Source organism: Rhinoraja longicauda, chromosome 9, assembly GCF_053455715.1.
Source record: "Rhinoraja longicauda isolate Sanriku21f chromosome 9, sRhiLon1.1, whole genome shotgun sequence".
Lineage (NCBI taxonomy): Eukaryota > Metazoa > Chordata > Chondrichthyes > Rajiformes > Arhynchobatidae > Rhinoraja > Rhinoraja longicauda.
In genome coordinates this window covers 18,159,293-18,173,123 of record NC_135961.1, presented here as the reverse complement: position 1 = coordinate 18,173,123, position 13,831 = coordinate 18,159,293, and the positions used below count along the sequence as shown (strand labels likewise).

The 13,831-nt window shown below is 42.0% G+C and overlaps 1 protein-coding gene across 4 annotated transcripts in view; it reads left to right on the top strand.

Moving 5' to 3' along the window:
• LOC144596516 (tyrosine-protein phosphatase non-receptor type 14-like) overlaps window positions 1–13,831 on the top strand; it is a 179,469-nt gene that overhangs the window by 152,268 nt on the left and 13,370 nt on the right. For all 4 annotated transcript variants that reach the window (XM_078404901.1, XM_078404902.1, XM_078404903.1 and 1 more), the window contains 3 exons: window positions 245–1,710; window positions 2,375–2,521; window positions 12,428–12,646. In XM_078404901.1, coding sequence (XP_078261027.1) covers window positions 245–1,710; window positions 2,375–2,521; window positions 12,428–12,646 — 1,832 coding nt within the window. The remainder of the gene's footprint in view (window positions 1–244; window positions 1,711–2,374; window positions 2,522–12,427; window positions 12,647–13,831) is intronic.

Genomic DNA, 13,831 nt, shown 5'->3' with positions numbered 1-13,831 from the left:
CAACATCCCAAAGATGTGCAGGTTTGTAAGTTAATTGACCAATGTAAATTGCCCCTAGTGGGTAAGAAGTGGATGTGAAAGTGAGATAACATAGAACTAGTTTCAGCAGCTGATTGATGCCTGGTATGGAATTGGTGGGTCTTAAGGGCTTCTTTCCATGTTGTAACTTTCAATAAATCATATCCTTGAAGTTATTTTTTCCATTGCTCATCACTTTTAATTTTGCTTTCTTTGTCTTACATAGATAGTATTTACCATGGTAACGAGGAAGGGTTCTACTACAGATCTCAGACCAGCTTGGACAGATGTCCAATGGAATATAATTACATGAATGGAACTGTGCCAAATGGCAGTGTGTACAGTGCTCCTAGTATGAACTCGTTAAATCATTCACAAAACTTTGTCCAGGCATCTCCAATGTCCTCTAATCTCAGCATCCCTGGAAGTGACATCATGCGTCCAGACTACATCCCCAGCCATAGGCACAGTGCTATCATTGTGCCCTCATATCGGCCCACACCTGACTACGAGACTGTGATGAGGCAAATGAAACGAGGCATCATTCATATGGATTGCCAAAGCCAGTCATTGAGGAACCTTAATATTGGAAACACTCATGCATACAACCAGCCAGAGGCTATGGTTTACAGTCAGCCGGAGATCAGGGATCAGTATCCCACTCGTTATGGGTCAAAGCACAGTTACAAAAAACCTATGGTGCCGTCTGCCCAACCGAGTGCCCACCAACCTGCACCCAGCAGGACTGCAAACAGTGCAATTTCCCACACAGTGAGCACCCCCGAGCTTGCCAATATGCAATTGCAGAGCACACCGAATTACAGCACCACCCACATGTTGAGAAACCACTTTTGCAGACCGCCCCCTCCGTACCCACGTCCTAGGCCCGCCACCAGTACGCCAGACCTCGCCAGCCACCGCCACAAGTACGTGAGTGGGAGCAGTCCTGATTTGGTCAGTCGGAGAGTCCAGCTCTTTGTGAAGACCTTCCAAGAGGATAGTTCGCCTGTGGTTCACCAGTCCTTGCAAGAGGTCAGCGAGCCCCTCACAACGGCCAAACACCATGCGGCTGTTAACAAGCGGCACAGCCTCGAGGTAATCAGCAGCATGGTACGTGGTATGGAGGCCATGGCGCTGAAGACTTTGAGTGCTTCCGTCCCACAGCGGAGAAACACCATGCGCGATCAACGCCGCCACGAGGACCGGGTGCAGGAGGTTCAGCAGCAACCTCCGTATCATCACAAGAAGACGCTGTCCGACGCCACAATGCTAATTCACAGCAGTGAGAGCGAAGATGAAGAAGAGACCCCCGATTATGATGTTCAAATCCCAGCATTTAATGACACTATGGGCTACAGAGCCCAGCTGCAGGCAGCACTGGCAAAAATACCAAACAAGCCCCCCCCTGAATATCCAGGAAACAAAAAGAGTATAAGCAATGGAGCTTTAAGACAAGAACGAGATAAAAGTGCAGAACTTATAGTCAGGGCCAAACTACCAGGTCCCGAACTTGATGCTTTCTCAAGAAATGAACAAATGATGCTCAATGGGTCTTCCCTTGGGCCATCTATTTCCGAGCCCGATCTAACTAGTGTAAAAGAGCGTGTCAAAAAGGAGCCTGTCAAGGAAAGGCCCGTGTCTGAGCTTTTTTCTACTGAAGATAGCATTGTGGAAAGAGAAATCATGCTGAGGGTAATTCTTTATTTCTTTTTACTACTCAGAGGAAGACGCCAATATCTAAAATGTACATTTCTTTTACAAAGGACTGGCATGCCGCGCGCGAATCATAATAATGGCATACTTTGAAAGTTAAAAAATGTGTTAAAAAACTGGCATTCTAAATCTCAATGTATTGAATTTTGACAGCAACATAAATGCAGAACTGTCGAATTATAATTCCTTGAAACATTTGCAATCCGTAGTTTAAATACGATAATCAAATCTACATTCTTCTAGTCCAGTAACAATTTGAAGGTTTGAAAATATATATTTTTTAAATGATTCTCCCCTGGCTTCATTGATTTCAGACACTACTCATTTGTGGCCATTTATTTAGTTCCCGTAAGGTGCACCAAATTAGCATCTGGTTCAGAACCGGCATAGTACTGCTTGAATCTTGATAAAGTATGTTCATGTTTAATTTGCTGAAATTTAACAATTTATAACAGTGCATCATTGTGTACAGCATTTGGTTTTTGTCTGGTGGCTAGAAATGTACATTCAAAAGAATGCTGCCTGATGATTGGGTTCACTTATTTTTGTCAAGCAGATTTTTAAAAAGGGTAAGATTTCAGTTAAGTTTTTCTCTTCGAAAATCAGCTCCGATGATCAGCTTTTCTAAATTCTCTGTCCCAAGAATTTAGAAAAGCAGAAACTGGCAGCAGCAGAAGCCCAGAAGATAGGGCCACTCAAATGGGCTGCCCTCAATGGTCTGTCGATGGCCAGAGTTCCAGTACCAGAGGATAGCCAAGATGATACTTCGAAGGGGCCGATGGATGAAAGGGTGAGCAATGTTTGTAGCATTCTGCAATGTATAGAGCACAGATTTCCTTAGTGATGTTAATTGTTGTTTAGATCTGATTTGAAAATTCACTGACCCAGGAGCGGACTTTATTTTCATGACTTCTCACAAAGTAAAGATAAATTATATGTATGATCCTTCACATTAACCCAGAAGTCAACTTGCTAAATGTTTTGAAGTTGCATTGCAACAATCAATCCAGCAGACTAGAATATTTCATACTAACAGCATGAAACATCAATAATAAATAGAATAAAACTGTGGACAAAGCAATTACTTTCTTTTAAGCGGATAGCTGCTATGACGTGGTTGGAAGGAAGACTGGTGTTGTAAACAGCATGTGAATTGGTTGCATCAAAATTGCCTGTTTTTATTTTGTAACTCGCACTTTTATTTGTATGTGTAAAATAAAAGGCATTCAAGTTATTATAAGACAATACAATTGCTGCAATCATGCAATTATTTTCATTCAGTTATTTTAGACATAACTTTACGTGAGATCGTTGTGTGTAATCGTTCCAGTTAGTTACTCTTCAACAAATATATTTGCTGCATTAACTAATGATCCATGGAACTGAATTTGAAAATGACCTCTTTTGGGAAATAAATAAAAATTTAATAGGTGTTAATATGTTCCAAGATAAATAATTGGTCAAATAAATTATATGAATACAGGTGTTCCCTAGAAGAGTAACTGTGGGCAACGTTTCATGAAGGAGTTGGTCACCTGTGCTCAATTTTGGTTTTATTGTTCTTGCTGATGATTATCAATTTCTTTTCCATTAAGGACCGCATAGCAATTTTCCCTCATATAGTTGTGACAGGCTTTTACTTGTTGGTAACATTTTAAAGAAAAATTATACATTTTAAAAAGAAAAATGGTCTCTAGCGATGCAAGGCAGCAGCTCTATCACTGCACCACCATGCCACCACTGTGTGTCAGGGGAGGGATTCAGATTTTTGGGCCATTAGGATCTTTTCTGGGGCATAGGTGTACTGTACAAGAGGGACAGGTTGCACCTGAACTGGAAGGGGTTCAATATCCTTGCAGGGAGTTTTGCAAGTGCTACTTGGGAAGGTTTAAAGTAGAGTGGCAGGATGATGGAAACCAGAGTAAGTCAGCAAATGAAAGGACTGATGGGCAGAGTTTGTTAGGTGTACCCAAGAGGATTTCTAGAAATAGTAGGTTGATTGTCAAATTCAAGGAGGGAACATACTGGAACTTGTACTAGGAAATGAGCCGGGCCAGGTAACTGGAGTTTAAGGGTGAAGAGGTATAGGGAGCAAGTGATCACATCCTAATTCATGACTATCTTAAAACTTACGGAGTTAAGTCTGGACTTTGAGGGAAGCTACTAAATTGGGATAAGGTGGCTGGCAGCATTATTTGGCAGAGCTTGGGAGAGTAAATCGGTAGCAGTTGTTATTGTGCCAGTCTGCATCTGACATGTCTTTTAAGGTTAACTGATCAGAGGAGAAGACTTGCTTGTTGCCATGAGGAGGAATGATAAGGAAGGCAAGGTAACTGAGTCATGTAGACAGACATCTATTGGCTTTCATATGTAAACTGATAACAACCTAGTAAAATCTCTGATACCATCCATTATTCTTTTATCACCTATATTATACAGGACCTTGGTCAACATTATGTTCTTGATTGGACTTCCTATTTATTTCCCTACAACACTCATGGAAGGAATAATGAACTAACTCTTAAATCGCTTTTTATCTGTCTGATAACTCACTTGGGCCATGTCCTATCAGCTACAAAGTCATTGTTTAGTTTGTTTCTGAGCTGAACATCACAGTCTGCAATCAAGCTATCATCAGGAATCTATTTCAAATCCCACCACTACTTGCCCTTGCGTTTGAACTCTTTGTTGACCTATATCATGTAGATGGGTAAAATGTTTAGCATGGATGTGGTAGGTCGAAGGGCCCATTGCAGTAGTCCATAACTCTGGACTCTATGACACAGTGTTACCTCTATTAAGTTGTTGGACTAAGGCCAGAGATCTATACCACTGATATAGACAATAGACAATAGGTGCAGGAGTAGGCCATTCGGCCCTCCGAGCCAGCACCGCCATTCAATGCGATCATGGCTGATCACTCTCAATCAGTACCCCGTTCCTGCCTTCTCCCCATACCCCCTCACTCCGCTATCCTTAAGAGCTCTATCCAGCTCTCTCATGATAGCATCCAACGAACTGGCCTCCACTGCCTTCTGAGGCAGAGAATTCCACACCTTCACCACTCTCTGACTGAAAAAGTTCTTCCTCATCTCCGTTCTAAATGGCCTACCCCTTATTCTTAAACTGTGGCCCCTTGTTCTGGACCCCCAACATTGGGAACATGTTTCCTGCCTCTAATGTGTCCAATCCCCTAATTATCTTATATGTTTCAATAAGATCCCCCCTCATCCTTCTATATTCCAGTGTATACAAGCCTAATCGCTCCAGCCTTTCAACATACGACAGTCCCGCCATTCCGGGAATTAACCTAGTGAACCTACGCTGCACCCCCTCAATAGCAAGAATATCCTTCCTCAAATTTGGAGACCAAAACTGCACACAGTACTCCAGGTGCAGTCTCACCAGGGCCCGGTACAACTGTAGAAGGACCTCTTTGCTCCTATACTCAACTCCTCTTGTTATGAAGGCCAACATTCCATTGGCTTTCTTCACTGCCTGCTGTACCTGCATGCTTCCTTTCAGTGACTGATGCACTAGGACACCCAGATCTCGTTGAACATCCCCTCTTCCTAACTTGACACCATTCAGATAATAATCTGCCTTTCTATTCTTACTTCCAAAGTGAATAACCTCACACTTATCTACATTAAACTGCATCTGCCATGTATCCGCCCACTCACACAACCTGTCCAAGTCACCCTGCAGCCTTATTGCATCTTCCTCACAATTCACACTACCCCCCAGCTTAGTATCATCTGCAAATTTGCTAATGGTACTTTTAATCCCTTCATCTAAGTCATTAATGTATATCGTAAATAGCTGGGGTCCCAGCACCGAACCTTGCGGTACCCCACTGGTCACTGCCTGCCATTCCGAAAGGGACCCATTTATCCCCACTCTTTGCTTTCTGTCTGTCAACCAATTTTCTATCCATGTCAGTACCCTACCCCCAATACCATGTGCTCTAATTTTGCCCACTAATCTCCTATGTGGGACCTTGTCGAAGGCTTTCTGAAAGTCGAGGTACACCACATCCACTGACTCTCCCCTGTCAATTTTCCTAGTTACATCCTCAAAAAATTCCAGTAGATTTGTCAAGCATGATTTCCCTTTCGTAAATCCATGCTGACTCGGAATGATCCTGTTACTGCTATCCAAATGCTCAGCAATTTCGTCTTTTATAATTGACTCCAGCATCTTCCCCACCACTGATGTCAGACTAACTGGTCTATAATTACCCGTTTTCTCTCTCCCTCCTTTCTTCAAAAGTGGGATAACATTTGCTATCCTCCAATCCACAGGAACTGATCCTGAATCTATAGAACATTGAAAAATGATCTCCAATGCTTCCACTATTTCTAGAGCCACCTCCTTAAGTACCCTGGGATGCAGACCATCAGGCCCTGGGGATTTATCAGCCTTCAGTCCCATCAGTCTACCCAAAACCATTTCCTGCCTAATGTGGATTTCCTTCAGTTCCTCCATCACCCTAGGTTCTCCGGCCCCTAGAACATTTGGGAGATTGTGTGTATCTTCCTCAGTAAAGACAGATCCAAAGTAACGGTTTAACTCGTCTGCCATTTCTTTGTTCCCCATAATAAATTCCCCTGCTTCTGTCTTCAAGGGACCCACATTTGCCTTGACTATTTTTTTCCTCTTCACGTACCTAAAAAAACTTTTGCTATCCTCCTTTATATAAAAAGAACATTATCAAAAAAACATTTTACCTCTGTGCTGCAAGGAAGGGAATCTGCCATTCTTACCCAATGTAGCTGTATGTGACTGGGAATGGGAGGGGAGCGGGCTGCAATGAAAGAGTGCTAATTATCTTAAAGGTCCAAAACTGATGTTCCATTCCTAATATGGCCTGACTGCTTGGCATGCTGAATTTAATGGTGTTTTTTGGTCCTAATTACCAATTATCTTGAGCAGTCCGATTGGTGCAATTTATTTTTTGTTATTGTCCATTGAACAAACAATTTTCTAGGAACAATATATTTATATATACTCTATACTTCCTTCATCTGCATCAGGTATCCTGGATAAAAAAAAACAATAAAGGTCCTGATGGAGAATATCCTGAGAAGGATTAATGTCCTGTACCCACATACTGGTTGGACTCTGATATGCTGACCCTCTGATTTACCTTAGGTGGGAGGTGGTGTACCTTTGTTTTCATCGGCTCAAGAACACAAGAAAAATAGGAGCAGGGAGTAGGCCAGCAGCTCCCTCAAACTTGCCCCACCATTCAATCTAATCACAGCTGACTTGTGTTGGCCTCAACTACCATTCTCTTACAGTTCCCCATAAATCCCAATTCCTTTTTCTTTTGCATATTTATCTACATCCATCTTAAATGTGCTAATGATTTGGCCTCCAACATCTTAAGGGAGAGAAAATTCCAGCAATACACTACCTTCTCAGAGAAGAAATTTCTACCTACTTCAGTTTCAAATGACTGGCCTCTTATCTGATAGCTACATTCACAAGTCTTCCACCAGTGAAAACATCTATCATGTCATAACCCCATTAGGATTTTGTATGCTTGAACAAGGTCACTCCTCATTCTTCTCCTTCGGTCTTTTCCTCGTTCACTCAATTTCCATCAAGAGACAGAGAACTTTAGCAAAAGTCCGATGACAAGACTCTCACATTCTCCTGGTCACTTTATAAGGAATCCAAAAAGGTAGAATAGCGTTAGGCTGACTAGATGAAGTTGTTCGAGAATTTCCACTCCTTTATCCTACTTTTACTTTCCAACTTTCCTCTTCACTTACTGTCTTTTAGATTTTTTTTAGATTTAAAGATACAGCGCGGAAACGGGCCCTTCGGCCCACCGGGTCCGCGCCACCCAGCGATCCCCGCATATTAACACTATCCTACACACACTAGGGACAATTTTAAAAAAAACATTTGCCCAGCCAATTAACCTACGTACCTGTACGTCTTTGGAGTGTGGGAGGAAACCGAAGATCTCGGAGAAAACCCACGCAGGTCACGGGGAGAACGTACAAACTCCGTACAGACGGCGCCCGTAGTCAGGATCGAACCTGAGTCTACGGCGCTGCATTTGCTGTAAGGCAGCAACTCTACCGCTGCGCCACCGTGCCGCCAAGCGTGGCCCTGAATCATCAACATATCCCTTTTGCCTCTGCAGATGCTGCTGAACATGCTGAGTTCTTCCAATTTTTGTTTTGCTGGGAGTAGCAAGTGTTCTGTAAAAAAGAGTTATCACAGCTAAGACCGCATTTGTATCCATCCCCAAATGTCTCCTGATCTTAATGGTTTGGCTTAAGTAGGCAGTCAAAGTTAATCATATCGGTGTGTCAGGAGCCTTATGGATGAAGGATGAAGGATATCCTTTCCTGAAAAGTTTTTTCACGATACTCTGATAGTTTTATGGTCACCATAATAAACCCTTGAGTTTTGGTCCATCTATGTCTCTGATCAGCAGCCTGAGCCTTGGGTAACTGTGACTTTATGTGAAATGGTGTACAGACAATACATTTTTGTGTCAGCTGATGTTTATGAAAGTTGAAGGCTGGGAAGGCAGCCAAGATTATAATACTTTAGGAGATGCAAGCTATGTATGTGCTTTTGAGTGGCAAGATGAGGGGCAGGAAGGCCATAGTCAGCAAATAAAGGCCATATCTACGTATTCTACATATTATGGATGGAGTTTCAATGTTGGAGATATCATTAGTTTGGTGAATGTAGAATGTTGATGTACAACTTCTATAATCTCTGTTTTCCCGGCAGAAGTCCAGATATCTTGTTAAATATCTATTAAATGTGCATCGTTTTTAAAATTAAACTATTGATAGTTAGGATTTCAGTTTAAATTAATCTATGATTGAAAATGAACACTTTAATGTGTCACATGTAGCAGAGAGAGGGTGAACCATGACAGAATGAATTGAATGTTTCCTTATTCGTATGACCTTATATTTGATAACATATAATTAGGCAGTAAAATAAAAGCCAGCTTTATTCTGAAGAATCCACTTCTATTTCTGTACTGAACACTGTGTTTAACACTGGTTGTAGCTATGGTAATGTTACAAAACTCGAGGCATTATCATTCTTTGTCTGGTGAACTCAATCGTATTTAGTGGCTGTGTCGTTAATTTGGGTGTTTGACGGCATCTCATGTTACCGTCTCATATAGGCAATGTACAGAACAAGCCTATCTTTATGCTTTAATCCATTAATTTTGTAAATAAGAAATGAAATGAACATCGAGTATCTGCCATGTAACCAACAAAACAGCTGCTTAGTCTGCAAGTAAATTCAAAGTTGGACGCTGTGTTGAAGAATAAAAAACATAACTGAAGAAGAGAACACAGTTAATTGAACAATTGGTAGGGATCTGGGGAGTGTTGTAGAGCAAAGGGATCTAGGAGTGCAGATGCATGGTTCCTTGAAGGTGGAGTCGCAGGTTAAGTGGTCATAAAGGCTTTTGGCACATTGGCCTTCATCAGTCAGAGTAAATAGAAGTTAGGAGGTCATGTTGCAGTTGTATAAGTCGTTGGTGAAGCCGCATTTAGAATATTGTGGTCAGTTCTGGGCACCATGTTATAGGAAATATATTAAGCTGGAAAGGGCACAGAAAAGATTTACAAGGATGTTGCCAGATCTAAAAGGTCTGACCAACAGGGAGAGGTTGAGCAGGCTGGGACTCTATTCCTTGGAGTGCAGGAGGATGAGGGGTTATCTAATTTCACAAAATGCTGGAGTAACTCAGCAGGTCAGGCAGCATCTCAGGAGAGAAGGAATGGGTGACGATTCGGGTCGAGACCCTTCCTCAGGGGTTATCTTATATACATGTATAAAATCATGAAAGGAATAGATTGGGTAAATGCACAGAGTCTCTTGCCTAGAGTAGATGAATCGAGAACCAGAGGACATAGGTTTAAGGTGAAGAGGAAAAGATTTTATAGGAATCTGAGGGGTAACTTTTTCACACAAAGGGTGGTGGGTGTATGGAACAATTTGCCAAATGAGGTAGTAGAGGATGGCACTACCCCAACATTTAAGAAACAGTTAGACAGGTACACAGATAGGACAGGTTTGGCGGGATATGGACCAAACGCGGGCAGATGGGACTAGTGTAGCTGGGACATGTTGACTGGTGTGGGCATGTTTGGTCGAAGGGCTTGTTTCCATGCAGTACCACTCTATTCCAAAGACATGCGGGGTTGTAGGTTAATTGGCTTCTGTAAATTGCCTAGAGTGTGGGATGGAACTAGTGTACTAGGGTGATTGTTGGTCGGCGGGGGCTGAAGGGCCTGTTTCCACACTGTATCTTTAAACTAAATTAAACTGCTAGAGTTCTGGACCTTTGAGCCTGTTTCAATCCCACCCATGGCAATTGGGGGAATATAAATTTAATCTTTTTTTATAAGGAAGGCAAGTAGCTATGAATATACATGATTGTCATTAAACCCAATTTAAAAAAAAGTGTTTTCTGGAAACACTCAGCAGGTCAGGTAGCATCAGTGGAAAGAGAAAGAAGAGGGTGCAGATGCTCGAATCTTCAGGGTAAAACACAAAGCGCTGGAGCAACTCAGCAGATCAGCCAGCATCTGTGAAGGGAATGGATTGGTGATGTTTCTGGTTGGGACCCTTCAGTTCTTTGTGTCCTTGTCATAAAACTCCTATGGTTCACTGATGTCCATTGTCTTTGCCTCGTTTGGCCTATGAGTAACTAGCCCACCATAGTGGTTGACTTGTCCTACCTTCTGAGTTCCAAGGGAAGTCAGAGACCGACATGAAATGCTTATTTTTTTGCCAGTGGTGTCCATATCCCTTGAACAAATAAAAATGTGATCTAAGAAAGCACTATATGGTGATTTTTATTTTAGCGGAAGCTACCATTAAACCATAAATGCTATAACTCTTGCCCATGGTCATGGAGAGATATTGCACAGAAATAGGACCTTTGGCCCATTAAGTCTGCACTGACCATCATCCACCCATTTACACTAACGTTCATTAGTCCCATATCCCCATCAATTTCCCCAGATTCCACCACTCAACTACACTTTAGTGACGATTTATCTACTAACCTTCACGTCCCTGGGATGTGGGAGGTGACCAGAGGCACCAGGAGAACCCAGCGGTCACAGGGAGAACAAAGCTGGTTATATTGATGTGCTTACTCTTAATGATGTTTTTTTTTTAAAAAGCAAACCTAATATAATTTATCTAATTTTCAGTGAATATAACTGAGCAAATTTAAAAAACTGGGCAAATGCATCACTCCTTCCCAATTGAAGGGAACTGGAATGATGAGAGGATACTATAATTGTTGATTCCTCCACCAGACATACCTTCCAGCATTCCAAAGGGACTCTCTCTTTTGTGACTCTCATCTGCTCTCCCATTTTCAATAACCACTCACCTTCTCAAGGCCCTTGCAGCATCAGGAGATGCAATAACCACTCACCTTCTCAAGGCCCTTGCAGCATCAGGAGATGCAATACCTCCCCGTTTAGATCTTCCCTTCCTACCATTCAAGATCGTAAACTGTTCTTCCAGGTAAAACAGTGATTCATTTGCACTTCTCCCCTTTTAATGTGTGCATTCGGAGCTCACAACGTGATCCCCTTTACACACTGAAGACACCAAGTGGCTACTTTGCAAAGTCTGAAGAAGGGTCTTGACCCGAAACGTCACCCTTTCCTTCTCTCCAGAGATGCTGCCTATTGTCCCGCTGAGTTACTCCACCTTTTTGTGTCTATCTTCTATTTAAACCAGCATCTGCAGTTCCTTCCTACACACTTTGCATAGCATCTGCATTCAATCTGCAAGAATGGCCCCTTAGCTGCCCTATGCTTGGCATTACGATCATCTGTCCCACTTCCATTCTGATCTGCCTGTCTGTGGTCTCTTACACCGTTATAAATGTTACTAATGTAAGCTTGAGGAGCAGCACCTCATCTTTTGTCTGGGCACATTGCAGCCTTCTGCAGAGTGTGGAGTTCTACAGCTTCAGATAGCTTGCTTCCCATGCTTATCAGAACTGGACGATTTTGCTGTGGAGAATCTGGCTGAGTGTTTCTTTCTTCACTAGCAATGCCTAACTTGTTGAGTGATTCTTACAACTCTGCCTTTTTGCAATTTTTATATTCTTTCATGGTCTCTCCCTGTAACTGCGCTCATTTCATAATTTGTATACTCCTTTGTTCATTCTCTTACTCAATCACTGCTCTCTCCAACCTATTAATTAATCCCTGGAGCAACCCTGACCTCACTACATGAGGTATTCCCCTTTTCCCCAGTTCTGATGAAGTGTTTCCTTTCCCACAAATGTTGAATGACCTGTTTCCAGCATTTTATGTTTTTAATCTCATATTGTTGGGAATTAATTAAACTTCCATCCTGGTGATATTTGTATTGGATATTTTTATTTTTGATATTTTGATATCAATAAAAAATGCAACAATGTTCACAGTGTACGTTGGTAGTCCTGTCAATAAAAATGGGTTCTACCTCAATAGCCTTATTTCTGCAGGGTGGGTTTGCATCTTGCAAGATTAGTGCCTTTGTTCTGTTATCCTTCCACCCCACCATACCAATTGCAGTAAATATAATAACCTCTATCTGAGGTTGTAATCGTACAGTTTGTCACTTGTTTCTGAGATGCTGAAGGAAACTTGAAAAACTTCCCTTTCCCTTTCTGTAAATGCAGTGTAAGATGCTGGAAAGAAAGCTGGAGGAAGATATGGTGTTTACAGAGTACGAGCAGATCCCAAAGAAGATGGTGGATGGTATTTTCACCACAGCAACTCTTCCAGAAAATGCAGAACGGAATCGTTTCAGGGATGTAGTTCCCTATGAGGAGAACAGGGTGGAACTTGTGCCAACCAAAGAAAACAATACTGGCTACGTAAATGCCTCTCACATCAAGGTGAGGAAACCCATCTGATGCTTAGTCACTGGCTACATTAGCTGCTCCATTACTTTATTTTATGCATTGTATAATGCTTTTATAATACTTCCTGGTCTACAAAATGTGCTGAATATTTATGAAGGTTTAATCCCATTTCTCTATACAGCTGTTTACATATTAATGTTGAGATGTATAGAATGTAATTTAACACTGCATAAGGTTAATTGCATTTTTGTATCTACATTCAGTGTATCCGTAGAACAGATTAGGCTGTTTAGTCTTCAGTAGGTCCTACAAGCCAGCAATCAAACCTGTTACCAACATGGTCAAGTCAACATTATTGTATAATGTAAAGACTTCTAAACATATACATCAATTGGACACCACCATATTTGTCGGTCTTTTTTAACAACAGGAAGCATATATCACTGGACAGCCAGAGACACATTATTAAAACAATGCTGACATCTGTAAAAGCAACAAATTGATGGGGTGTTTGAAAAATGAGTTCAGGATTTGCAATGCTGGTTTTTTTTTTGCATCAAGCGGTAATCATGTATAGTCTTTCCACTGACTGGTTAGGACTTAGAAACATAGAAAATAGGTGCAGGAGGAGGCCATTCGGCCCTTCGAGCCAGCACCGCCATTCATTGTGATCATGGCTGATCATCCACAAAGGTTTTTCACTGTATCTCAGGATAGGCGACAATAAGCTAAACTGTGTTTTTCGTGGTGATCACATTAGCAGGGGCTCCAGTGCAAATAGTGCTTAAAACTAACCTGCATTATTTAAGTGTGTAAGAAGGAACTGCAGATGCTGGTTTAAACCGAAGATAGACACAAAAAACTAGAGTAACTCAGCGGGACAGGCAGCATCTCTGGAGAGAAGGAATGGATGACGTTTCAGGTCGAGGCCCTTCAGTCTGAAGAAGGGTCTCGACCCAAAACGTCACCCATTCCTCTCGAGAGATGCTGCCTGTCCCCCTGAGTTACTCCAGCTTTTTGTGTCTATCTGCATTATTTAAGGCCAGCCTGCATGCTTTAGAAAGGGTGCATTCCAGAAATTATTCTGGCATGGGAAGCATTGAAAATGACAATGCTGAAGTGAGGTTCACGTATTGAGGCCTTGGAGAGGGAGTGAATTGTCAATGATCCCACCAAGGCCCAAAGGATGGCACCTGTTGTCAGTAGCAGGAGTCACAA